A 24,139-nucleotide genomic window follows, 5' to 3' on the forward strand; every position below is an offset into this window, starting at 1 on the left:
TAGAATTGCTTATTTACTGTTGTTTGAACAATGAGGCCAAGATGTTCAAACCAGGATAATAGCTGGGTTTCTGTCTCCTTATCAATACCTAAACTAGTGGCCAGATATAAAAATTTCTTAATTCAGCTAATCAGCACTTGATGTTTAGAGACTGTAGAACCCTGGCTCTATGTGTTCTGCTTTTTTATAGTCATTATTTGAGACTTTAAAGTCTGCTATAAAATATTTTTACTCCTGGCTTTCAACTCTGTGAGAAACATCATTTTATCTATAGAAACTCTGATTGTCTTTGGAAATGCATGTGTAAGAATTTTAATTAGGAATTTAACTGTGTATTGGTAGAATGCTTTAGTGCAATAAATGGACAAGTAAATAATACAGTTCCTACCTTTGCAGAACTGTCTAGAAATCCTTTGTAGCCATGGTGGACTAGAGGCTGAGAGAAAAGATAAGTGTAATCGAACATTGCATGATGTTGCTACTGATGATTGCAAACATCTCCTAGAAAACTTAAGTAAGTAAATGCTATCAGCACTACATAAAAATGTTTTTAGTAAAGAGCTTGTGGGGCAAAAATGAGAACTATGAAAAGGGTAGTTGTCACTTTTTTGGCACCAAAATATTAAGTTACTTTGATCTAGCAAGTTTCTATTCTCCAAATTTTGCAAATGCATATGATACAATTTTGTTGGAGGTAATTAAATTCTCCATGTCTTTGTTTCTAAACCATTAAAAAGGTGATTCATACTGTATGTTTGCAAATATCCATACTCTTTTAAAATTTCTGAACTTAATATTAGTAATTACTTTTTCAAAAGCTATTGCCCTCCTCTTATCTTTTCTTCCAATTCTTGCAGAAATAGTCACTTAGTGGTGGATAGCTGTCATATTCCCTCAGGCTAAGATGATCATCTAGTGATATCTGAATCTCTTTTAGAGCATAGTTTATTTTGTCACTTATTGGTGAGGGGATTATTTGTTTGATTCTTCAAATATGTCTTAGAGACCACATCAAAGAACTTCTTTTTTCAAGCATCAGTAACTTCTGTAAGAAGATTGCTCTTCTGTTGAAACCTGTCATCTTCTTCCTTCTCTGTAAATTTTCTCAAAATTCAGTAGAGCAGGCTCATCTGTGTATTTCTTGAGACAGAACTTAATTCTTCCTCACACTAGTTTTGTGGGTTTTATATCACAGTATGAATCTAGATATATCTGTATCTATATATACAGAGAAAGATATCTGTAGTTCTCTGCATGATTAGAATTATGGCATTTGTAGATTTGTATGCTGTCTATTTTTTCACTCCTTTTTTGTGTTTGTCTTGTGGGATATAGGGATGTAGGGTAGTTAAGTGTGCTGGTTATCAACAAATTGAGGAAGTTTTCTGTCTGCTGCTTCTGATTTTCCTCTTCAGCTATTTTAAATCCCAGTTCTTACCATTTTACTGCAGGTTCAGAGGGGAGTACAGATCACTTTCTAATAGACACTCCTCCATAGTCATCTTTATCAGACCAAAACAAATTTCTGACGGCTGAATCTGCAGCCTGTTAAATTAACGCTTGTATTATTCCCATAAGTCTTAGTACCCTGTGTCTCTGGTCATGCTTGTCATGAATCCAACAGCTTTTATCAGGTCAGAACCTGATGGCCTCCCATTCTCTTCTTCTTTACCTTAAGCCAAGACTGCATTTTTGGGTAAGGTGTCTGTGTACCATCCTCTACCTTCCTCACAGTCCAGTAAGGTTTTTACTGTAGGACAGGAGGATCTGTGCTCTGACAGATCTGAAAGACTGGAGCCAGGATTGCCAGCCATGCCTTAAAGGTCACATGCCTTGAAGTTTAGGCATATTCTGTACCTGTGTCCTAGGGGCCTGTTCCCTTGTGGAGAACCCTCTGTACTCCTTACAGTCTGTGCTCATTTCCCTGAGGACCTGCCATCAGAAGGGCAAGCCTTTGGTGCATTTCTCACAATTCCACATCTGAAGGATGCCTCTGAGTAATCTTTTCCCATTGATAGGCTCGTGGGTTTAAATCAGAGCTTTTCTGACATCAGGAGAACTTCACTGGTTTGTATCAGCTGAAGATCTGGCTTCTGGACACTAAAGGGAAACACAGATCATGTTGCAAGACTTCATAATAATCTGATATGGGTTGTTTTTTATTGTGCACTTTTTAGAATATAATTTTAATTTTAATTTAATAATTTCTGACACGTACTGTTCAGCATGAAAATTAGAAGATAGTTTTCTTTTCATTTTTAGTCATCTAAATGATCTCCACAGACTGCTCCTTCTCTTGAGTTTTATTCCAAAGAGCAAGATTTAAAATACTTCACAGTTTCTAGAATGTGCATGTAAATTTCCTTTTTTAACATTTTGTCAATTTACTCTATAGCAAATCAAATATACCCTTTCAAGTGCATTTTCTGTCTTAGCTCTTAGGTTTTTATTTAAAGATGTTTGGCTCAGCTGTGTTTTTCACTTGTGCACTAGTGCCAGAAAATTATTTCCTACATTAATAAGAAAAAAATGTGCATAAACACAATGAATTGAAAAATTAAGACATTGCCTACCATCTGTCTTAATTTATAAGTAATTAGTCTATAAAGAGGAAATATAAGATTAAGTAAATTTTGTCTTGTTTCTTGTTATTTAAGCATAATAATACTGAACTGGTTTTTTTAACAAAAGTATAGATACATTGGTATTTTCGTCACTGCTCTGATTTTGTGGTGGTGATCTGTGCTGTTCTTTACCATTTGCTTCTTTGTGGAGGAGTTATTTTGTAGCTTTCCTTAGTAATATTGGATGTTATTGGTTAATAATAATGGGATTATTTTGAGTTTTACAGCTTTTCTCATATTTGGTGTTTTGTTTTTCAACAGATGCTCTTAATGTACCTTTAAGGATTTCAGTCAGCGGCATTGAACCAGTCCATTGTGGTGCAGAGGAATTTGATACAATATGTGCTTTAAATATCCGCAAGCAGACATCATGGGATGATTTTTCAAAAGCAGTGAGTCAGGCAGTGACAAACCATTTCCAAGCAATCACTTCTGATGGATGGAGGAGCCTAGAAGATCTGTCATTTAATAGTGCTGCAGAATCCAACATTGGCCTCAGTGCGAGCAGTATATTTTCTGTCAAACTAGGTATCAATATTGGTTCTAATGATAAAAGCAAAACTTGGGGGTGTTCTTGAATTTGTGAAATCTTCTAAGATAAAAATATCTTTGAATTACTGCATCTTTTAAAGTGTAGACTAAGAAAGACTAATACTAGATATGAAACTTCAAACAGTGCTGTCATGAAAGCTTTCCTTACTTTTAGCTGTGTGTATGGAACAATTATGCACTTTAATATAATCTTGGAGATCATGAGGCCCTATGTTAATTAGTCTTTTAGTACTTTAAGTACTCCAGAGGAGAAATCTCTATGTCAGGTGAAACTAAGTTCTCACCCTGAGTGCTGCGTGCAGCTTTGGATGCCTCAATATAAGAAAAAGCAATTAGGAAGTGTCCAAAGGAGACATGAGGATGGTGGAAAGCCTTGAGGAGAAGCCTTATGAGGAGTGGCTGAGGTCTTGGTCTGTTCAGCCTGGAGAAGAAGAGACTGAGGGGAGACCTCAGTTGCAGTTACCACTTCCTCATGAGGGAAAGAGGAAGGATAGACACTGATTTCTTCTCTGTAATGACCAGTGACAGGACTTGAAGGAATGGCCTGAAATTGTGTCATGGAGGTTTAGGATGGATATTAGAAAGAGGTTCTTCACCCAGAGGCGGTTTGGGTACTGGAACAGGCTCCCCAGGGAAGTGGTCACAGCACCAGCCTGACCGAGTTCAAGAAACATTTGAGCAATGCTCTCAGGCACATGTGACTCGGGATGTCCTGTGCAGGGCCAGGAGTTTGATGATCCTTGTGAGTCCCTTTCAGCTCAGGATATTCTGTGGTCCTACTAAAACAACTCAAAGCCCACATTGCTTCTTTACAATACATCCAAAATATACAGTAAATACAGACTGTAAATCACCAGCATAGGTAAACAGAACTACTGTTTTATATAACTTCACTTAGCAAGGTACAAAAGAGAAATCTTTAAAATTATGCAAAATTGGCCAAAATGTGGTGGTCTTAGTAACAGTTGTATAAGTTTCGGAAAATCCATGTACTTCATCTTAAATCTCATTCCTTCCTTTGCCTTCCCATCAGCAAAACTGAACCCTGGTCATGTTAGACAGGGCAAATTATTCTATTTTACTCTATTTTATGTGTAAAGATAAAAAGACAGGCTAGCTGTTTAACTAGTGTCTCAATGTCAGAAAACACTAGTAACTTCAGCTGTATATCAAATAATAGCATGATTTAGTACATCTCATACACGGGACTGGTTTGTTTGTCAAATTTGTCAGTGTATGCACATAATCTTATTAAGCAAGGAAATATGCTTGAGTGTAGAACACTTTATATATGTACAAGGAACATCTCTTTCTTTTTTTTAACAGGAAACATTACATGGTCAACAGGTCAGATTTTTTCCCAGCCACCATGGGACTTCTTGAAGAACAATAGAGCTGAGCATATCACAGTGTTTTTGTTTGGTAATTTTCAATTCATAATTTTTCAGTTTTGAATGTTAAGATACTCCATATCAAATACATCATTTGAGAGTCATTTGCTTCTGGTTTTGTTCTTCATTGTTGCTTAATTCTCAGAGACATCATATCTGTTTAGTTGTTTGACTATATTTTAAAGTGTCTACAACATTTTTCTGGCATTTCTGTGCCTGCAAATATGCTGCACATAAAAGTCTTACTGCCTTTTTCAGCCATATAGTAAAATATATATTGCTTATGTCATGGACACCTATGAATCTATGGTGCTAGATAAATGTCTTTCATTTATTCACCATTTCAATTTCCGTAGCCTCTTATTATAAAAGGTAATTATAGAATACTGCATGAAAATCATATCAGTCATACATGCATGTAAACATGAGAAATTTACCAAAGTTATTTGTATGTCTCATTTTAAGGACCTCAAGAAGGCTGTTTAAACAGTGTGACTTATGCATCCATGATCCATCTTCAGACACTTCAGAATTATCTCCGCCTGGTCAGTAATAAGCTTGCTTCTTTCTGCATGCTACTTGTTTGTCAAAATACTTCTATAATAGTGTTGACTAAAATTGCGAGTTTTTTGCTCTCTGAAAGAACACCAAGACTTCTAAAAAAATGAAATGGGATGAAAGCTGTTTTAAAGTTCCCCCTAAATTTACCCTTAACTTTAGTCTTGTGAGAGCATTAATTTTCTTCTTTAAATAGCTACTATCTGATTAACTGAACTGCTTAAAAATATAGTAAAAGCTCTGTGATATCCTAATTGCTTTCCAAATTTATTTTATTCCACTTTTTGAAGAGAAAGTAAATTAGAATAACATTCACGTAAGCAGTTATTTGAGATGTGAATTTTATTACTAGCTTATGTAGAAATCCCTGTAACACACCTTATTTAATACCACAAAATGTAAGGATAATTGAATAATATGAGATAGCTATCATAGATCATTTCTTTTAACATCAGAGTTAGTTTAGAACCTGCTTAATTTCTGCTGTGTCCTTGGATAGTATTTTATGTTGTCAGGAGAATGTGCCTCAGGTTTCTGATGTATTCAACCATATTGCCAAGAGATTGCAGAGATAGGAGTATATTTCCTTACTGACATTTAAGAGGTAAAACAGAGTTAGATAAAAAAAAATTGTTTTACCATACTGATAACATGAACCCATTTCTACTGCAAATAAAATCCTCAGTTTTAATCCTTAACTTAGTAGTGACTTAAACTGATTTTGGCATCATTCTGATGTATATATTTTAATTCAAGATCAAGAAAATATTTGTGATTACTGAATTTATTCCAGATGACTGTTTTAAGTTTTTAAGTCTGTTGTAACAAAATACCTTGCTATGTAGTTTTACAAATTAGGATATAAATTTATCAATATATTTCAAAGATGTTGTATGCAAATAATGTCTGCTTTGAATCTAGTATAGTCAGGATTATCAACTCCAGTAGTGGAAATCAAATAAATTTGTCCTTTAGGTGCTGATTGTGTCATCTAGGTTAAAAAGAAAAATCCAAGTCTGAAATTGCAAGAATAATTTATTTATGAAATAAATATTTATATTTATCTGCCTGTAGGTTGAACAATACCGTAATGTCATTTTCCATGGTCCAGAAGGAAGTTTGCAAGATTATATAGCATATCAGATAGCAGCCTGCATGAAGGTATTTGCACAAACATATCAAGTGAATTAGTCCATAAACCAGAGTTTTCACTATTTCACCAAATATATAAATTTTCAACACAGCAAAAGCAAGTGGCTGCAGGATCTACATGTGAGATTGTTAAAGTGGAAGTGGATGCTGGTTTCTCCAAGGAGCAACTTGCAGAGCTGTTCATCAGTAATGGTAAGGTTATGTCAGAAAGACTAGTTTTGGTGATTTGTAGAAAAATTTTTAATGATGCAAAGTAAAGAAATACAAAAACCATTTTGCATAGTGGATGGCACATTTTAATGGAACCCAGTTTTTCAGGTGCTTGGGGCCAATTGTGTGAGTCTAATTTAAATGAAACCAGTCATTTTAATATTAATTTCTGTCTTGTTCTTTTTTCCCTTTGTTTGTGATCCTTTAAAAGTTGATGGCTCTGGTTCAGATCTTCTGAATCAGAACTGAGGGTCTACTGTGTGGGCTCATGAACAAAAGCAGATCATCCTATCAGGCTGTTCAATGCCTTGAAGTGCTCTGTTCTGTTTGTTCTCATACTGCCTGGTGTAACTTCAGTCTGTGGCAGTTTTTTACTCTAAGGAAATCCTGGTCACAGTTCCCAGGATAGCTTGTGCCAGTGATGATTCCCACATGTCACTTTCAGTGCCATGGCATTGGTGGGAGAGAAGAGACTATTTAGTCAGAAGTCAGCCAGGTTTTGGTGCTCAGCCTCGAGGCAAGAATGTCACTTGTAGTTTGGTTTGTTTACTGGCCACTGTCTCTTAGGAAAGCTGCTTCTTTTGGATGCTTTATTCTGTGTCAGCCTCACATTCTTTTTAAAAGTCTGGTTTTGCAGTTCAGCATGTTGCTTCTGATTGTGTCTCTCATTTTTCAGCCAGCTTCTTTCCCCACTGTTCTGCTGCATCTCCTTTCCTAAGAGAGCATTTCTCCTCTAAATGAATCCATCAGACACAGAGAGGGTACCTATCCTCCCTCCTTTCAAACTGTAGCCTCTTAGTAAAGGGGGCCAGTAATAGTCAGGAAACTGCAGGATCAGATCCAATCAGCTGCTCTAAATTTTGCCTTATTACAAGTCAATTTCCTTAATGACCTTTGTTAGTACCACCTTCAAAAGGTTGTGAAATTATGCAGGGCACAGTATAGTCATGATAAGTGTTTATATTTATATATGTGTTACCGAAGTATTTACTTGGGATTTAGTGCTGCAAGAACACTTTCAAAGCTGTGTCTTTTTTAAGCAATAAGATGTTAAAATCAGGAAAATTAAATGAAAATATTTAAAATGTTAAAAAATTCAGAGATGTCAGCCTGTTAGGTTCAGGTGCTACTGGGTTTGGCTCATACCAGCTCTGATTATTTGAGTGATTTTAGAGATATTGAAGGAAGTCTTGAAGAGAAGATTACCCACTTCTCATAGATGTTTGCTACTATCTCATAGAGTAATAAAGTTTCTTACAAATGTGGACAATTCTTAAACCTTTTATCACTACATAGTATAGAGAGTACATGTTAAAACTTTAAGATGTAGTACAGCAAATGATAGAAATTTTTGAAGAGGTCTTTGCTATTGTATTTATATTCAGTGTACTGAATAAAGATCCTATTATAGACATTTCAGGAATTTATTTTAATCACAGCTTTCAATTTTTTTCTTAATATACAGTATGATATTCTTTCTATTGTTTGATTTTATGCTTTCAATTTTAAACTTATTATCCAGTCTGTCTGGACTGTAAACAAGTTAAAAAGGAAAAAAAAAATTAAATTCTTTCATTGCACTAGTAGCAGTAAATTCTGTATATATAAATAGAAGTAAATTTTCCTAAGTATGCATTAATGGGATTTTTGTATTTCAGCTTGTCTGATCCCAGTGAAACAGCCTCCTGTAAACAAGACAACAATTGTGATTTTAGAAAATCTGGAGAGAGCTTCTTTATCTGAATTACTTGGAGATTTTCTAGCACCTCTTGAGAATCGGAGTTCAGAAAATCCCTGCACTATTCAAAGAGGTATTTAAAGAATTTGGTTTGCAGAAATGTTTTTACTACAGTACGGTTTTACTGTAATATATGAAAAAAAGGGAACAGGAGAAAAATGTAATTTGTTCAGTTTTTATAGTTTTATTGTAAACAGTTGTCCTTAAGAAAGATACCATATTTTTAGCTAATTTATGGTGTTTTGTGGGTTGTTTTTCCTTTCTAATTATGTCACTGCTTCTTGCTTCTATACGAAATCATGTCAAGGCTTGGAGTATTTCAGTTAAGTGGTTTTTGGTTCCTTTTTAGCAAATGGAGTTTCTGGTGCTTTTTACTTTCATGAGAACTGCTTTTTGCTGGGGACCATCGCAAAGTGCCATCTTCATGGCTCTGACCTGCTGGTTCAGCAGCATTTCCGCTGGGTTCAGCTTCGGTGGGATGGGGAGCCAATGCGAGGCTTGCTTCAGAGGATTCTAAGGAGAAAAGTAATAAGCAAGGTAAGAACTCGAATCAGCTTCAGCAGTTATGTTCATCACCAGGTCTGTGAAATATGTATGATGGTAGTGCCAAAAGCAGAGCAGATAGCTTAAGTTGTTTCAGGAAAAAGAGCATTCAATTCTGGGAAGATGCAGGCTGTGTATCTGGAAATGTTGTGCTTGGTCTCACAGAAAGGTGTATGGTCATGGCTAATTGGCATAAACAGTTGGTTGGTTGCCTGTCAACTGCATGAAACATCCTTCAGTAATTTTTTCAACATGTCCTTTCATGCTTCTGAGAATTATAGTAAAAATAAGTTCAACAAACATACATAGTCTCTTCTTCAAAGAATTTATTCTCAATATCTAAAATAAGATAGTCAGATATGTGTTTTGTCTAAGTTTTAAGTAGAAAAATATTTTCCATGATTTTCAGATCAAAAGAGGGGCAAATTATATAATTAGAAAATTTGTTTTGAGCTAATAGATCTGCTGAAGCTGGAACAAAAGTCCAAAAGAAAATAAAGATGGGAAGTCTGTTTTAAATTAATAAATAAACGGGAAATGAAAAAAAAGATGCAGGTAAAAGAGGAATAGTGGACTTTCAAAAGTTATTTGGAATACTATTTGAGTGTGATAGCAGCTATTACCAACAGTGAGGCACTGTTAGACATTGGCAAAGGAAGTTTAATCAAAACAGCTGCAAAGGAAAATAATCTTGGCAGCAGTTTTGAACAGGCTTAAAAAGGGAGATTGTTCTAGGAATAGAAAAAACTGCCAGTAATAGAGTCCTGTTGTGGGACAACAGACCTACTGTCAGTTTTGAGCGTTCAGCTGGATGTGTCTTGGTTATCCGTGGGGATGTCATCTCCTGTGCCCTTTGCCACAGTTCTCATCTGTAAAGGCTTACTGATTCAAAGAGATCCTGCAGAGGAAATGTGTGGTATTTGAACATTTCAGCCAGGATAATGAGGAAATTTAGAAACTCTCCAAAGTATTCTTTAATTGCAAGAACAGAATACAGAATAGAAAAAAACAACCATGGGAAATCTATGAAACTCTTAATAGACTACTTTTCTTAGATTATATTTTTTAAGTTAGGACTTGCTCATAGTCAAAGGCTGCATCAGACTTACTCTGCCAAACTGGTTTGGCTAGAAGAACTTGCAGCATCAAATAACAGATGTCATTTTCAGGCGCTTTTTTGGGCTTGAAAGAAACCCTTATTTTAATAGGTTAGAATTTGACTATGTAATAGGCTCCTACCTCTGACTGAAGTTGAACAGAATTTGGTTAGTAATTTCATTAAGTTTAATTTCTCTCAAGCATATATGCAGATGGTGGCTATTTGGAGAAAAAAAGCCATGTGTCTTCCTCTATCTTCCCTAATTAAATATTGAAACGCCCAGTGTGGTAGCACATTTTTTGAAATGCATACATGTGCCATATGTAAACTCAAATGCCACTTGGTACAGGACTTAAAATAGTGGATTGCTAAGTCAAAAATAGAAGAAAGATTTATCTGCTGTAAAACTCTAAAGCAAAGTAGAAATAAATGTATTGTTAAAACCATATACTATTTCAAAGATCATTGCTCTGTATTATACCTTGTTTATGCTGTAATACTCATGTGTTCAGGTGAAAAGATCTTTTTTGCTGTTAGTTTGAACCATTAGGTTATATGGGAACAGTTTTAATGTGTTTCTACTTTAGTTTCACCTATAGACTCTATCAAGAGGCTCTGGCTTCAGTGCTGTCAGTTACTATCCCTGGTGCATCTTTTAATGCTTCCTTTAATTTAAGCTGTTACAGAGGATAATCCTAGGATTAGGATGATGAAGACTGTAATTTGAAGTCAGAGGAAACAGGAGATTTTCCTGGCACTAAATAATTTGCCCTTAACAAGGCAGACTAAAAACACAAGTCTTAGAGGAAGACATTTTTTCTTCAATGCTACTAGATCTAAAATCAATATGGAAATCCACTGGGCATATGTCTGGATCAGATATTCCTGTTCAGTGCAATTGGGCATTTTTTAATAATGCCTTATTTGTATCATATATATTACATTGTATATGGTACATATCTCTTGTAATCCTAATCTTAAACACTGTAAAAAACCACTGCTACCAAAATTTCTGCCTTAGTTTCCCACAAGAAGTAAAGGCACGTCAGTATATTGATAAGGATATATCTGTTGAAGTGTAGCTGGGAAAATAAGTTTTAATACAGCAAGATGTCAATATATTCTATAAAAAGGTTTGACTTGTTCTTGACTGTTCCTGATCTTTTAATAGCAACACATGCAATAAAAATAGCCCCAAGCCTTCCTGGAGTTTCAAGGAAAGCATTTGCAGTTCTGGTCTTATGCCATGTCAAAAATCTTTTCTCCCTGCAGTTCAGAGGCAAAGTGCCTCCTCCATGTGATCCCGTGTGCAAGATCATAGACTGGATTCTTGCTGTTTGGCACCAGCTGAACTCTTGCTTATCACGTCTAGGAGCACCTGAAGCACTTATGGGGCCAAAGCATTTCTTCTCCTGTCCTGTGGTTCCAGGGCACAGCCAAGCAACAGTCAAGTAAGATTTTTGTTTCCTGTTTGATACTGTTCAGTGCCACCTAGATACTTATCACAAATGTAGTAGTTGTGTTTCTCCCAAAACCCTGCTGACTCAGGAACCTTAAAAAAGCATTTTAATTGAAATTGCTGAAAGTTTTAAACTTCTTTTGGCTATTTAATTACTAGAAAGACAATTCAGAAGGACTCAAGTGGGAAAAGGGTGTCCAACACTGCACAAAAGTGAGTCTTCTTGTGATCTTTCATTTATTTTCTGACACAGAAGTTAAAGATTCAAGAAAAGTTGGTAAACTCTCCTTTTGAAGCTCTAAATAAAGGAAGTTTGGAGAATGATTTCTCACCCTTAAATATGTGGTATAATTTAAAATCATACATACATACAGTTGATAGATAAATTATCTTAGTAAGTAGTGCAGTGTGCTGGGTTCAGTGCTGGTCAATAAGTTTAATTAGTTTAGTATATAAGTTTAGTTACCCATATGGCTAGTGGGCCAGTGACATTAAAAAATAATGGAAATTTTGGCGTTTCTCACCTACAATTGCATAAACGTCTGATTACGTTCCAACTCTAAATGCTAGCAAATTATAAAAGAAATAATTATAGAATTTTAAATTATTTTGATTTCACACTAAGATATTGTTTGACTATATCAAAAAGGTAATGAGCCTCTAATATTCAAACTTATTCAGAATTGAAGTATAACATTGGTTTATGGAGATGTGACATAACTTTTCTCACCAGTTAGGTCACCCCTTCTATTCCTTCTTGACCTGTTTCTCTTGTACTACTTTCTGCTGACCCTTATTCCAGGAGCCACTGCTTAACACATGAGGGAGGAGCCATTGTTTAGCAAGTGCAGAGGCTGTCTCATTTCATGTTCTGTCTGCAGATCTTGAGACATTTTGCTTGTTTATTTTCCTTTTTATTCTTGAAAAGTGCAGATTAGATACTAATCTTCAGAGTAATTATCAAAGTCTAAATGTGGACGTAAGATTGACTTGAAATGTTATGGGTGCTGGGAAATAAAAAAAGACTGAAGCATTCCATGCATCTATTTCCCATCTTCCTCTTGCATCATGTCCTCTGAAATGTTTTAATAATTTATTTATTGCAGTGGCACTAAAAGAGGACAGAAAAACTATTCTTTAGACATCTTAGTTAAACATTTCTGAGTCTGGATTCCTTCTCAGTGTAACTCTGACTGGTTTCACAATGCTTTATTTTGAGTACAGCCCTAAAATGTCCTTCATTGTTGTCATATGCCATCTGACTTCTCAATTTAATGTAGATTTTGTCCACTAAAAAAGAAATAAAAAGCACAGGTCCAGTGAACTCTTACTGGGCACTTTTAGTTTAGCAGCATGATGGCTAACAGTGTGGTCATGTAATAAATAGCTTTTAATTAGCAGCTCACTGACTGCTGTTATTTCAGTCTAATTAACTGCTCCTTTCCTCTTGCCCCTCCTCTCCACTGTGCTATTCTGCTGCTTTTTGCATTTAGTAAAGCTTCTCTGAGTCGGTCTAATTCATTAGGACAGCAGACAGCTTTCTACAAATTGGGTTCACTCTGGGCTCAGTGTTAGCATGAGACAAGAGGAAGAAGCAGCAGCAGGGCAGGCAGAGAGAACGTGTGACAGGAAATTGTTTCCTGCTGCGTGTTTCATGTAGCTTCACTTGTTCTGGTGAGTAGAGTGAATAAATTAAGAAAATTTTAACTACATTTTTTCTTGGTTTAGGTTTAGGGAACTGAAGATAATGTTCCAACAGGAACGACTCACTTTGCAGCCCTTTTTGAAGGGCTCTATCAAAGCTATGTCAGCTATATCAGCTATATCAAAGAATGGGGGACTTGATCAAGATAAGCACAAAATTGAAATTGAATTTAAATACAAGGTTGGAATTTTATTTAGAGAGCATGCCCATCCATTGTTAATTGTTAGATTAGAATGGCCTCAATTAATTTTATCTTTATAATGTTCATTTCCAACTGTTTATACTGGCAGTATTGCAAAATGTTGAAAGCTTACATAGGCAGAAATTGAAAAGAGAGTTCTTTATGACTAAAATATAAAAATTTGTTTATTTTGGTAGCTTAGCTAGCAGAAACAGACTGTAACTATATGGAATAATATCTACAACATTATAGTAAGGAAGCTTCAAGGACCATCTGCAATACATATTTTACATTGTATTTTAACAACTGTACTAATTATTTTTCTAAGTAATGTAACTTTATCAAGCTTATAAAAGCACTTTGAGCATTTATATATCATAAAAGCTCAATGTTTTGCTTCACAACTGACGAAAAATATATATTTCAAATAGCTCATGCATTCTAACTTTTAAAAAATGGAAAAAAAAAACCAAAACAAAAAGTCATCATAATATTTTAGGTAATGGAATGGCTTCAGTGTATCAATGTATCCAGCAAAATCATCCATTTAAGTCAAACAGGCATTTAGCCTTCATACTTTCTGAATGGATTTCTGCAAAGCTGAACATAGCATGATAGCCTATAATTTCTTACAGACCTTTAATATAAACCATCTGACTCAATCTTACCATCTTCCCCCTGTAAGAAGATATAAGAATAAACAAAAAGAGTTGGAGTTGATCTGAAAAAAGATTGTCTCAGTGTCTGTTGTAGATATGAGCTGAGCCCGAAGTCTGAAATTTCTAGCCTTTATCCCCGGAGAACTCCTAAGTTATGAGAAATAGCATTTATTTTTCCCTAACAAAAATTTTTCACTTCTTTGCTAATACAACGTAATGCTTCTCTCTTACAAAAACAAAAGTCCCAGAAGACCCTTTAATCAAATTTTGAATTAAAAAATCAGACCCAGTCTCTAAACCAGACAATCTGGAATATCCACAGCATCCTGGAAACACAGTTCACCATAGATCAAATAAACAAAAGAGGAGTAAGAGCAAGGCAGCTGTATGAATAGAAATGTCTTGTAAACTGGACACGTTTGGAAATGGAAGGGGTACAACCATTAAGTGAATACCTCCATTTTTCCATGCTGGCAGTAAACAGGCTAGGAATTGACACCTGCAAGCATGGAAATTTTTCCATGCACTTAAATAAAAAAATTGTATATATATGAACATGCATCTTTCTGGGACCTTTTTTTATCCTTTAAATGAAAAGGATGTTTTATATTATCTGAAGGAGGAAAAGCATTAGGTGGTAAGTTTATCAAGGCAAGCTAAAGAAATTTAAGTCAAATAGTTTAATACAAAACAACAAGTAAACCCTTCCTTAAATAAAATCAGTCCCTCTCTGAAATGGGGTGCTTCTTTAAAATGCAGAATCTGATATGTTACCGAAGTATAAAATCGCAGGTTTTGATTATTGCTTTTGAAGTTAAAAGATTGGTTTTGTACCACAGGTGGATGTCCAAGCTATGGAATGCTGTGATAGCTCCCAGAGTACAAGAAGCCATACTCTCCAGAGCCTCTGTGAAAAGACCATCTGTACCAGGACAAGCAATAGCCAAAAAAAATCCTAGCCAAGGGCAACAGGCTGTTGTTAAAGCTGCTCTCAGTATCTTGCTAAATAAAGCTGTTTTGCATGGCTGTCCTCTACCCAGACCAGGTAAGAGTAAAACTGTCAACTACTGTCTGAAAGCCAAGTAGTTGTGTGCTGCTGAATTGGGGCTTTTAACTTTTCCTTCTGTTTTTAAAACTTCCACAAAAAATAGCTGTGGTTCTGAAGAGAGGATGTGGGGTTAAAAGCATTTATTGTCATTCATCCAAGTAGTTGTATAAGGTACTCCAAGAAGAACCATTTGCATCAGTTCTTAACACTGTTTTACTTTTGTTTCAGAGCTAGATAATTATATAGCAGATTTTAAGGGAGGAAATTTTCCTTTATCTGCGGCTTCAAGCTACAAAAATTGCAGTAAGAAAAAAGGTGAGAATGCTTCTTGGAGAAGAGTGAGCACAAGTCCTCGCAAAAAGTCAGGCCATTTGTCCTCCCAGTCATGGAATAAGCAGGAGAAAAATACTGAAGGTAAATAAAGCTTTTCAGTTTCAGTTCTGAAAGTTGTCTGGGGTTAAACTATGTGGATGCAAATCAAACGTTTCTCCTACATCATGAATTAAAATTTTTCAATTAAATGACACTTATATTTATGTTCACTAGTAAAACATTGTTTATTTTTTTCGCCCAAAAATTACTTCTTTTTGACTGTGAGGTGTCCTAAGGAAGTTTGGTTGTTCTAATGCCCTTTCTGTTGTCCAGTAATGAGGCAGGCATTGGCTCAGATGGTGCAATATAAGCAGTGGTTCCACCTCTGACTGTATGGAATGAATCAGTCTCTTCTCCAAAACCAGATGAGAGAAAGCTTCATTACTTTATTGGTGCTTCTTAGATTTGCTCCAAATTTACAGTATACATACTTCTTGGAGTTTTCTTACACTTATTTATAACTTCACTACAATAATTACTACCGAGTGAATCCACGTAGAAATAAATGAACACATTCCTCCCCAGATCATGCATTCCTTTTTCAGTCTTAGTAGAAAAATTGTGTAGAATAATCTAGAAGCCCTGCAGTGGAAGAAAGAGATCTTTGGGTGTAAATTGAAGATTTTAAATTGGTTTTCAATTGCAAAAAATAAAGGTAAATAATTTTGTGTAGTCACAGATACTGTAAGGTTTTCAATCATCTTCAGTATGTTGCTTGATAAAGAGGACTTATATAACTGAGTTTGTGGATCAGTATAAATGTGGAAGTTATATTAGTGCTGCTGCTTTTGAAAATTCTTTTCACCTCAAGATCATAAGTCATATAATAAGCAGTTTATTACACAGATAATGTATGGATATATTCAGAAGCAACATAATTCTTCCAAAGGAGACATATTTCTAGAAGGAAAACTTAGTATTATTGTAACTAAATACAATATAAAACAGAAAAACTTTAAGGGGAATAAAACCAAAATACTTGCTTTCTGAAAATAAAGGTTACTGCTTCAGAGGGAAGATTTAGGAAGAGAGAGAAGGCTTACACACACACACACACACACACACACACACACACACATTTTAGGAGCAGTAAGATTCTTGCCTCTATTGCCTCATATACAAAGAACCAAAATACTTGATGCTTGCTACTTTGCAGCACTTAAATGAGCTATTCACTTCTTCAGCCCTTGTTCAGAAAGAAGTCTGCTTTTTCTGACTGCAACTCTCATGTCCTGATTGCCAGTTCTCTGTTTGAATTGTGAACATATCTAATCCCACTAAGAGGATTTAAGAAATAATGAACCTAACCTGACATGGGATGGTTGATGTTGTATCTTGTACCTGAGAATGTTCTTGGAATCCAGTTAATATCTGTGATTATAAGTTAAAAATGGAACAATCAATTAAGTTTAGTAGTCTTCTCTTTCGGACTATCAGAATCAAATGCTGTTGCTGTTTCCAGTAAAGGTAAACTGTTTAATTTTATCTCATGAAGAAATTTCTTTTGGGAAGCACCAGTAAGGGTTGTTCAAATGCCTTACACAGAAACCCCATGTCCTCTCTTTCACAAAGCTTAGACAATTGATCCCCTATTTACCATTTCAGCAGTTCCTTATGCTACCCTAAACACTTTCAAGGGATGCATTCTTGATCTTTGACAGACCCTGCTGATGTAATTAGTTAGTAAATGGGAACACATACTCCCTGTTTATCATAGATTTTAGAATAAAGAAAAAACACACATGGTAACACACTAACAAGTCAATTTCTCTTTTGTACAGGTATAAAATCTAAGACTGTGTTGCAACCAAACTGTAAGAAAAGAGCTTCTCTCACCACAAAGTGAGTTTTAATTTCTGGTATTTGTCACACTTTGCAAAAAATAAAGATGATGACATTCTGTTGTAAAGCAGCATGCTATGCTATAAGTGATAGATCAATAGTTTTTTGGTAAGGTTTTGGTCCCTTATCTGAAGAAAGGAAGTATTTTTAATTTTCATTTCTGAAAGGAAATAAAATTTATATACTTTGATATAATTTTAGAATCCATTTCTGTATTTGAAGCCTTACAGCAGTACATGTCTTTTTATGTAACAGAATAGTCTATGACTTAAGAATATTATGTAACACTTACTCTGCCTTGAAAAGTTGACCATATGCTTTTATCAACTGGCATTATATTTTAAAAACTCCTCTGACTATTTCAGCTTGCTGAATGGCAATTCAAGATGGAACAGTACATGCACTTTAGTCCCACTGATACAGAGTTTCCTTGAGAAAGTGTATGAATTAGCTAGAGGGAACTGCATTTGAGACTTCACTTCAGTCTGAATCCTTAGTTCTACCTTACTCACAGGCACCGAGAAAATAGAATATTTATGCTTCCAGTACACCAGAGGTGTTTTTAAGTGTTTGGAATTATTTTCAAAAAGCAGAGTGGAATGAAATTGATTGGTGCATCTTAAAAAGAGAGGAGTCTGAAAATACTAGAAAGAGGAATCCTTTGTTAGAGTTTCAGAATAGAGAGAATTTGTATAGAAAGATCTATTATGAGATAATTATTGACAACTACTGCTGTCAGTTTGTCAGATGTTATTTTTGTTTTGTTTGTAGTAGTAAAGGTCTTTTGGAAAAAAATACTATTTTTGAGGTGTCTATAATATTTATTTTTTATTCTGTAGAATAGCTTAATTAAAATGTTCTCTCTGATTGTTTGTTTGGGTTTTTTAAGCAGAACTTCAGAGAAGGATCATTTGAGAACATTAAATCTGGAGCAAAGGCTGTCTGTTGGTTCTGATGATGAAGTAGATCTTGTGCAGGAACTTCAAAGTATGTGTTCCAGCAAATCTGAGCCTGATATAAGCAAGGTAAACACAAGACTTTTAAATAATTTACTACATTACCGTATTCAGTTGGTTTTTATGTGTTTAAAATAAATTTTTGATTTACAAGCCCTGCTTGAACTGAAGAACATTTTTAAATTATTTGGGAATAAGCCAAAGTCAACTAATATATGACACATTTGAGGGTAAGTGTTCTGGTTTAATATACACTATTTTAAATTACACCTTCATCATTTTTTTTTTGTAAAGAATTTTGCAGTGGAGGATGAAATTTCTGTAGAATCCTAGAATAGCCTGAGTTGGAAGAGACACACAAGGATCATTGAATCCAGCATCTGGCTCTGCACAGGATCACACAGAGAGTCACACCATGTGCCCGAGAGGATTGTCCAAAAGCTTCTTGAACTGTCAGTGACCACTTCCCTGAGAACAGCCATCCCTGCATAACTGTTCTTTTGTTATGTTTCATGCTCTCATTGCTCCCATTGGGAAGCTGTTCTGTAGTCTTAAAAACATAGAAAGTTTTCCGTAATATGCATTAAACATTTGGTTTAATACAATCCATCAGCCTTCACAGAACTGGCTCAAAGCTCCTCTGCTCCGTAAGCAAAATACAGTTTACTGCCTCAAGCAAGAGGAGGTGGATTGGCCTAGTTCTTTAACAGTAGCAAAAAAGGGTGAAGGATGCTTGCAGGGCTCATAGTTTTGGGCTACATTGTGGGTGTTTATGGGAGACATGTTGAGGCTGAGTGTGGACCTGTGGATCTCTCTCATTTTTCCTTTTATACCGATACCATGCAGCTTTCCCTGTGGCTCAAGCTATTTATTCTTTTTCATCTTTCCTCCTAGCACAGCTGATGTGGATGGCTGTGACAGCAGGCTGTATTCACACTGGAGCAGCTGTTCCATATCTTTTGAAACATGGATAGAGTCAGTCTTAGGCTATTGTCCAGTTAGGCTGTGCATGACATCCTCTAGGATTTCCCTGAACAGCGCTTCCATTAGTTTTGCTTTTTTAAGTATTCTGTTTACTCTTAGAAGACAACCAAGTTTTTATTAAAAAAAGAAATACTGTGTTTGGGAAGATTGTTCAACCTGTTTATTGAAACCCTTTATTAAAGTGTTTTGTTTTGGGTTGTTTTTCTTAAAGTATTTACAGTGCATGCATGAGTCATATGCACCAAGCTGGCAAGCTAATCACCAGTCAGTTAGCAGGGATTTACTGTAGCTATCATTAAAAGAATGGGATATGCTTAAAGAAACGGTAACCAACTTAAAATTGTGTTTAATAACATGCAAAGTATAATTGCTTGTTGATGACAATTCAAGGAAATACGGGTTAGATAAGGAAGAAGATAGATGTCAAATCTTTTGTTCAGTTTCCTCACCATGGGTGGAACCATCCTTGGCTGGAATTTCTGTTGTTAATTCCCCAGATGCCTAGTAGTAGAGCCTTGCAGAAGTAAGGGTGCTGTTACATGCTTTCTTTGTGTGATGTAATTCCAGGATGCCAACAGAATAAGTACTTCTGCTCTTTAATTTGCCCTTTCACTCGAATATATTCCTGCTGCCTTCACTGGGTTGGGATGGAATACTTTTGCAGTTGCAGAACTGAATTGGATCAGGATAAAATACCTAGTTTTCAGTGAGGACAGCATCTTGAGCAGGCTCTGTCTTTTACTTTCTGGTCAGGAAAAATAGGAAAAAGGGAAGAAAAAATAGTAGGGAAGAAACATGGCAAGAGAAAGAGAAAACGATCATTCATTTTTCTGATGTTCCTGGGGGCTGGGTAAAATTTGATGGGCTTCTGTCCTTAAGCTCCACTGAGAAGCATTACTCTGGAAATCCATGTTTAATCTTCCTCTGATTGTAGTTGATATGAAATCTCCATCTCCCATCTTCTAAAAATGCACTCAGGAGTAAAGAAGAGATATTTTAATTGTTCTTTGAATAATTATGCGTTGCATTGTACAGAAACCATGAAAATAAAATCAAGCCTCCAAAAATTGGCAAATTCAAACATAATCTCTGTGAATAACCAAAAATAACCATTTTCTTATCTTTCTTTAGATTGCAGATTCTAAAGATGAGTTACTGATGTTCAGTAACTCCCAGAAAATTCCTGTATTTTCTGCAAGTGGTATTAACCCAAATAGAACAACAACACAAAAGGTAGGTGAAATGAGTTTTACAGTAGGATAGGAAAGGTGTCTTGAGTTTCTCCAAATCTGAATTTCTGACTGGATCCCAAGAATTAGTGCCCTGTTTATTACAAGAAAAAACTGTCATAATTCTTAGGAAACTTGCTAGACTACCATGCCAAGTTTCTTTCATGTGTCTTAATAGAAGCTAAAGCTTTATTAAAACAATGGATGTATTTGCTTTCAGTTTTGGCTTTCTACATTTAGCCATCACCCCAGGCCAAGTATTTTTGACATTACAAGTTATTTCCATCAGATATGAAGAGAAATAAACCTGGGTTTGTTGTTTCCTCTCAATTAATGTCATTCAGTAAGTTTGCAAAAGCACCACTTTTAAAATTCTTGATGTAAAATTTCTGGTTGCTCTGATGTCAGAGCTCTCAGGGGCAAAAATATTGAAAAGACATGATACTACCAAAGTTTGTGAAGAATAGCATTTTTAGGGCTATTCAGTTCCTATTTTTTACCTAACTGTTTGCTGAAATATACAGTTATCTTGCTATGTTATATATGTAAATAAACTTCAGTGACTTCTGAGTGGGAAGATAAGCTGAATATTATTGGAAGATATAGTAAGTCTACTACATCTTCTTTTCAGAAATTTTTATTACTGTTTGTGGACGCTACCATCCCTACTAAATACAAAGATTAAATTATGTCCTGCTTAGTTTTCATTCTTTGGAAAATTATGTTTTCTCTGTTGTTACAATTTGTACCCTTTTCTTTTTTGCTCTTTGTGTTTGTAAACATCAAGAGGGCTTCTGAGCTCAGTTAATCTTCGCCAGGGCATAATCTGTGACCTGTGTTCCCCTACCAGGCCTTCCGTGTTCCTTTGGTATGGGTCTTTTGGAGGCCAGTCCTGATGTTTTATCTGACTGCAGTAAATTCTTTTCTAGAGACACCATTTTCTGCTGATACAGTGAAATTCCTGAAACTGGATTAACTAGCACACTTCAGCATTAAAAGAGCTGACTTTCACAGACCACCAAATATTCTGAATTGGAAGGGACCCACAAGGATTTTCGAGTCCAACTTTGGAGTGAATGACCCATACGAGGACTGAACCCACAACCTTGCTGTAATCAGCACCAGGCTCAGACCAGCTGAGCCTGACTCCGGGTCAGATGAGTTAACAGCCTTGCAATCATATTTCTTTGTATCCAAATATTCAGAAAGTTAAAGTACTTTCTGTAATTTTACTTTAAATCCATAGAACAGTCTCCACTAAAAGAAATAATTTTAACCTTGCCTACACCTACACCAAGGAGGTGTACTCCTTTTGAATATTTCTCTAAACACATTCAGGCATCCCAAATCAGAGCTTCACACAGTAGTGATGCCTGACCTACCAGTTCCTGCTGTACATTTCTCCTAGTGATTTTTTTCTTTAAAAATTCCTGCTAACAACAGAAGGCATTACTATATTGACCTGTAAGTAGACAAGCTTAGCTACTTGGGAGATTTGTGAAAAACTTGGTCAAAATCTTTCACACAGAATTAAAAAATATTTTTTTTCTGGGGAGATGTTGGCCAAAATGAAGGAAACACCACCCAACCATGTCAATTATTTATACACATAATGCTTTTTTTCTCTTTATTTCCAGGATGGAATGCGTCCTCTCAGCAGCAGTCGAACTGTGGAAAGCAGCAACAGTAAATCAAAGACAGAGTTGGGTGTTTCAAGAGTTAAATCTTTTCTTCCTGTTCCTAGAAGCAAAGTCACCCAGCCTTCTCAGAATACTAAAAAAAAGCAGCAGCAGTAATACAAGGCAAATAGAGGCAGAAAACACAAAAAGAGAGATTTGGAATTTGCACAAAAAAGAATAGAAAAATCCAATAAATAAACCTGCCTATCTTACAGTTTTTCATGTTCATATAATCTCTATTGCAAAGAACCAAGTACTTAAATATGTAAATATTTTTTAAAAACAAACTGTTACCCTGTAATGTAAAGTTTGTACAGGACCACGGTTTTATTTCTATGTACATCAGCTGGAAATTATATTGATTTAAAGTTCAGAAATGGGCATTTTGCCTCCTCCATAGATGGTTGGGTTTTTTTCTTCTTTTAATATGAAAATTACTTATTTAAATAATAATATTCAGGGGTACCTACCACAGGATTCTGTTGTGTATATACTGTACATAAATATATTCTATTAAGTTCACATGTTAATCTGCATTCAGATGAGTTGCACAATATATACAACAATGGCTTCATGCTATTGTTCATGCATTTTAAAGACATTTTATCTTCACTCAATGAAAAATTAGTGAATGTGGCAATAACTGAAATGTTTGGAATTGCAGATCGATTACTTTCAGCTACAAGCCATATTAAACACCTTGATTTCATCATCATCATCTGCCTGCTGAATTGTGATTTTGTTTTTCTCAAGCTTCTCTTCATCTAAATTGTAATGAATTTCCTTTATAAATTTCATCTCTTAAAAAAGGAAAGAGATTGAGAAATTAAAATGCAACAAAAGTTATTTTTCTCAGACTCTTTGATAGAATTGAAGAAAATGTGATCATTTATTAATTTAGTTTTTCTTGTATACTGTAAAAACTTTTATATGCTTCATTAGTGTTTTAAAAGCATCCAAGAAATAAAAGTGTTTTACAGAAACAGATTTTACTGAAAAGGAATTTGAGCAAAAGCTTAACTTACAGTATTATCCAAGATAATGTAGTAGCAATGAGTTACTATGTAATTATCAATTTCTGTTGTGGATTTAAGATGTAATTGCTATAAAATGATACTTGAGTTGCCGTTAAAATTAACTCTTTGTCATTTTTCTCTCCACCACTGAGGTAGATCATGTTCCCATGAGGGACAGTTGCTATGCAGGGTGTATTTCCCCAGCCTCTTTCAACAATAGTTGCAGTTACATCCTTGTGAATTGTAGGAATGTGGAAATGTGCACTGTCGAGATAACTCACCTGTTGGGCAGGGGAAAGTGCAGATTTTTCTGGAGATCAGACTTAGATGCCTTCTGTTGGGTTAGTGGGAGATGGTTTGGAGAATTTGGGCAGTGATATGACACTAATATCCAAAAGAGCAGTTTTCTCGAAATAAGCCCAGAGGAGGAAAGGATTAACTGTTTCCTAACACTTTGCCTTTGTATATAAAACAGTTATCCCAGACTCATGTCAATAAAATCTTTGTATGGCATATTGTCTTTCTTTCTCTGAGTTTGTGTGTGTGTGTTGGCTCTACAGATATTGAATATTAGAAGCTTATTTCTGAAATAATTTCCTGCACAATATATTTAGAAAGTACCTTGGTTTTAGGCAATTGCTGTTTCATTAAGACTTCAATTTGCTGTGATAGTAATGTGTAACTAAGTACAGTTCATTTCTCTAGAGACTGATTTTTACTTTTATTTTTTTAATATTTTTTGTGCTGAAAATATATGCTGCTTTTGCTGGTGGTTCTTAGCAGAATGAGTCAGCTGCCAGGCCCTGCAGGTCGGAGCAGTGAGTCTCAGCAAGTAGGATCCCTGATGTGCTGAAGCAGTGAGCAGCGGTGAGGTAGCTTGTGTGAGAAGCTCAGGTATGGATTTCATGGCCAAAGAGGAACACAAGTGGAAGACACCATTTGTAAGGATCACATAAATTTCAACATCAGAATTTGTAATAACAATTTTTTTTAAAGAGTTATAAGAAAAGAAAAATCCTGACATGCTTCTAAGCCAGGTTTGTTCTGTGTTTAAAATACACCTTAAATGTGAGAACTCATATAGATAAAGAGCTAACAGTGTGCTCCTATGTGGGAAGATACTGGGTAGTGTCCTAAAGCTT

The 24,139-nt window shown here is 35.4% G+C and overlaps 1 protein-coding gene across 4 annotated transcripts in view; it reads left to right on the top strand.

Annotated features, from left to right (window-relative positions):
* The window catches only part of CTTNBP2 (cortactin binding protein 2), a 77,309-nt gene extending 53,806 nt beyond the window's left edge, over positions 1–23,503 (top strand). For 3 of the 4 annotated variants that reach the window (XM_050986745.1, XM_030237830.2, XM_050986752.1), the window contains 15 exons: positions 397–514; positions 2,886–3,152; positions 4,503–4,598; positions 5,033–5,112; positions 6,200–6,286; positions 6,370–6,469; positions 8,146–8,298; positions 8,575–8,762; positions 11,140–11,318; positions 14,711–14,916; positions 15,148–15,333; positions 17,073–17,133; positions 18,023–18,158; positions 20,205–20,306; positions 21,940–23,503. In XM_050986745.1, the coding sequence (XP_050842702.1) occupies positions 397–514; positions 2,886–3,152; positions 4,503–4,598; positions 5,033–5,112; positions 6,200–6,286; positions 6,370–6,469; positions 8,146–8,298; positions 8,575–8,762; positions 11,140–11,318; positions 14,711–14,916; positions 15,148–15,333; positions 17,073–17,133; positions 18,023–18,158; positions 20,205–20,306; positions 21,940–22,098 (2,118 nt within the window). In that variant the 3' untranslated portion in view covers positions 22,099–23,503. The remainder of the gene's footprint in view (positions 1–396; positions 515–2,885; positions 3,153–4,502; positions 4,599–5,032; positions 5,113–6,199; positions 6,287–6,369; positions 6,470–8,145; positions 8,299–8,574; positions 8,763–11,139; positions 11,319–14,710; positions 14,917–15,147; positions 15,334–17,072; positions 17,134–18,022; positions 18,159–20,204; positions 20,307–21,939) is intronic. The other variant, XM_050986738.1, reaches the window with a different exon arrangement.
* The last annotated feature ends 636 nt before the right edge of the window (positions 23,504–24,139 follow it).

Source organism: Serinus canaria, chromosome 1A (genome assembly GCF_022539315.1).
Source record: "Serinus canaria isolate serCan28SL12 chromosome 1A, serCan2020, whole genome shotgun sequence".
In the NCBI taxonomy this organism is placed as follows: domain Eukaryota; kingdom Metazoa; phylum Chordata; class Aves; order Passeriformes; family Fringillidae; genus Serinus; species Serinus canaria.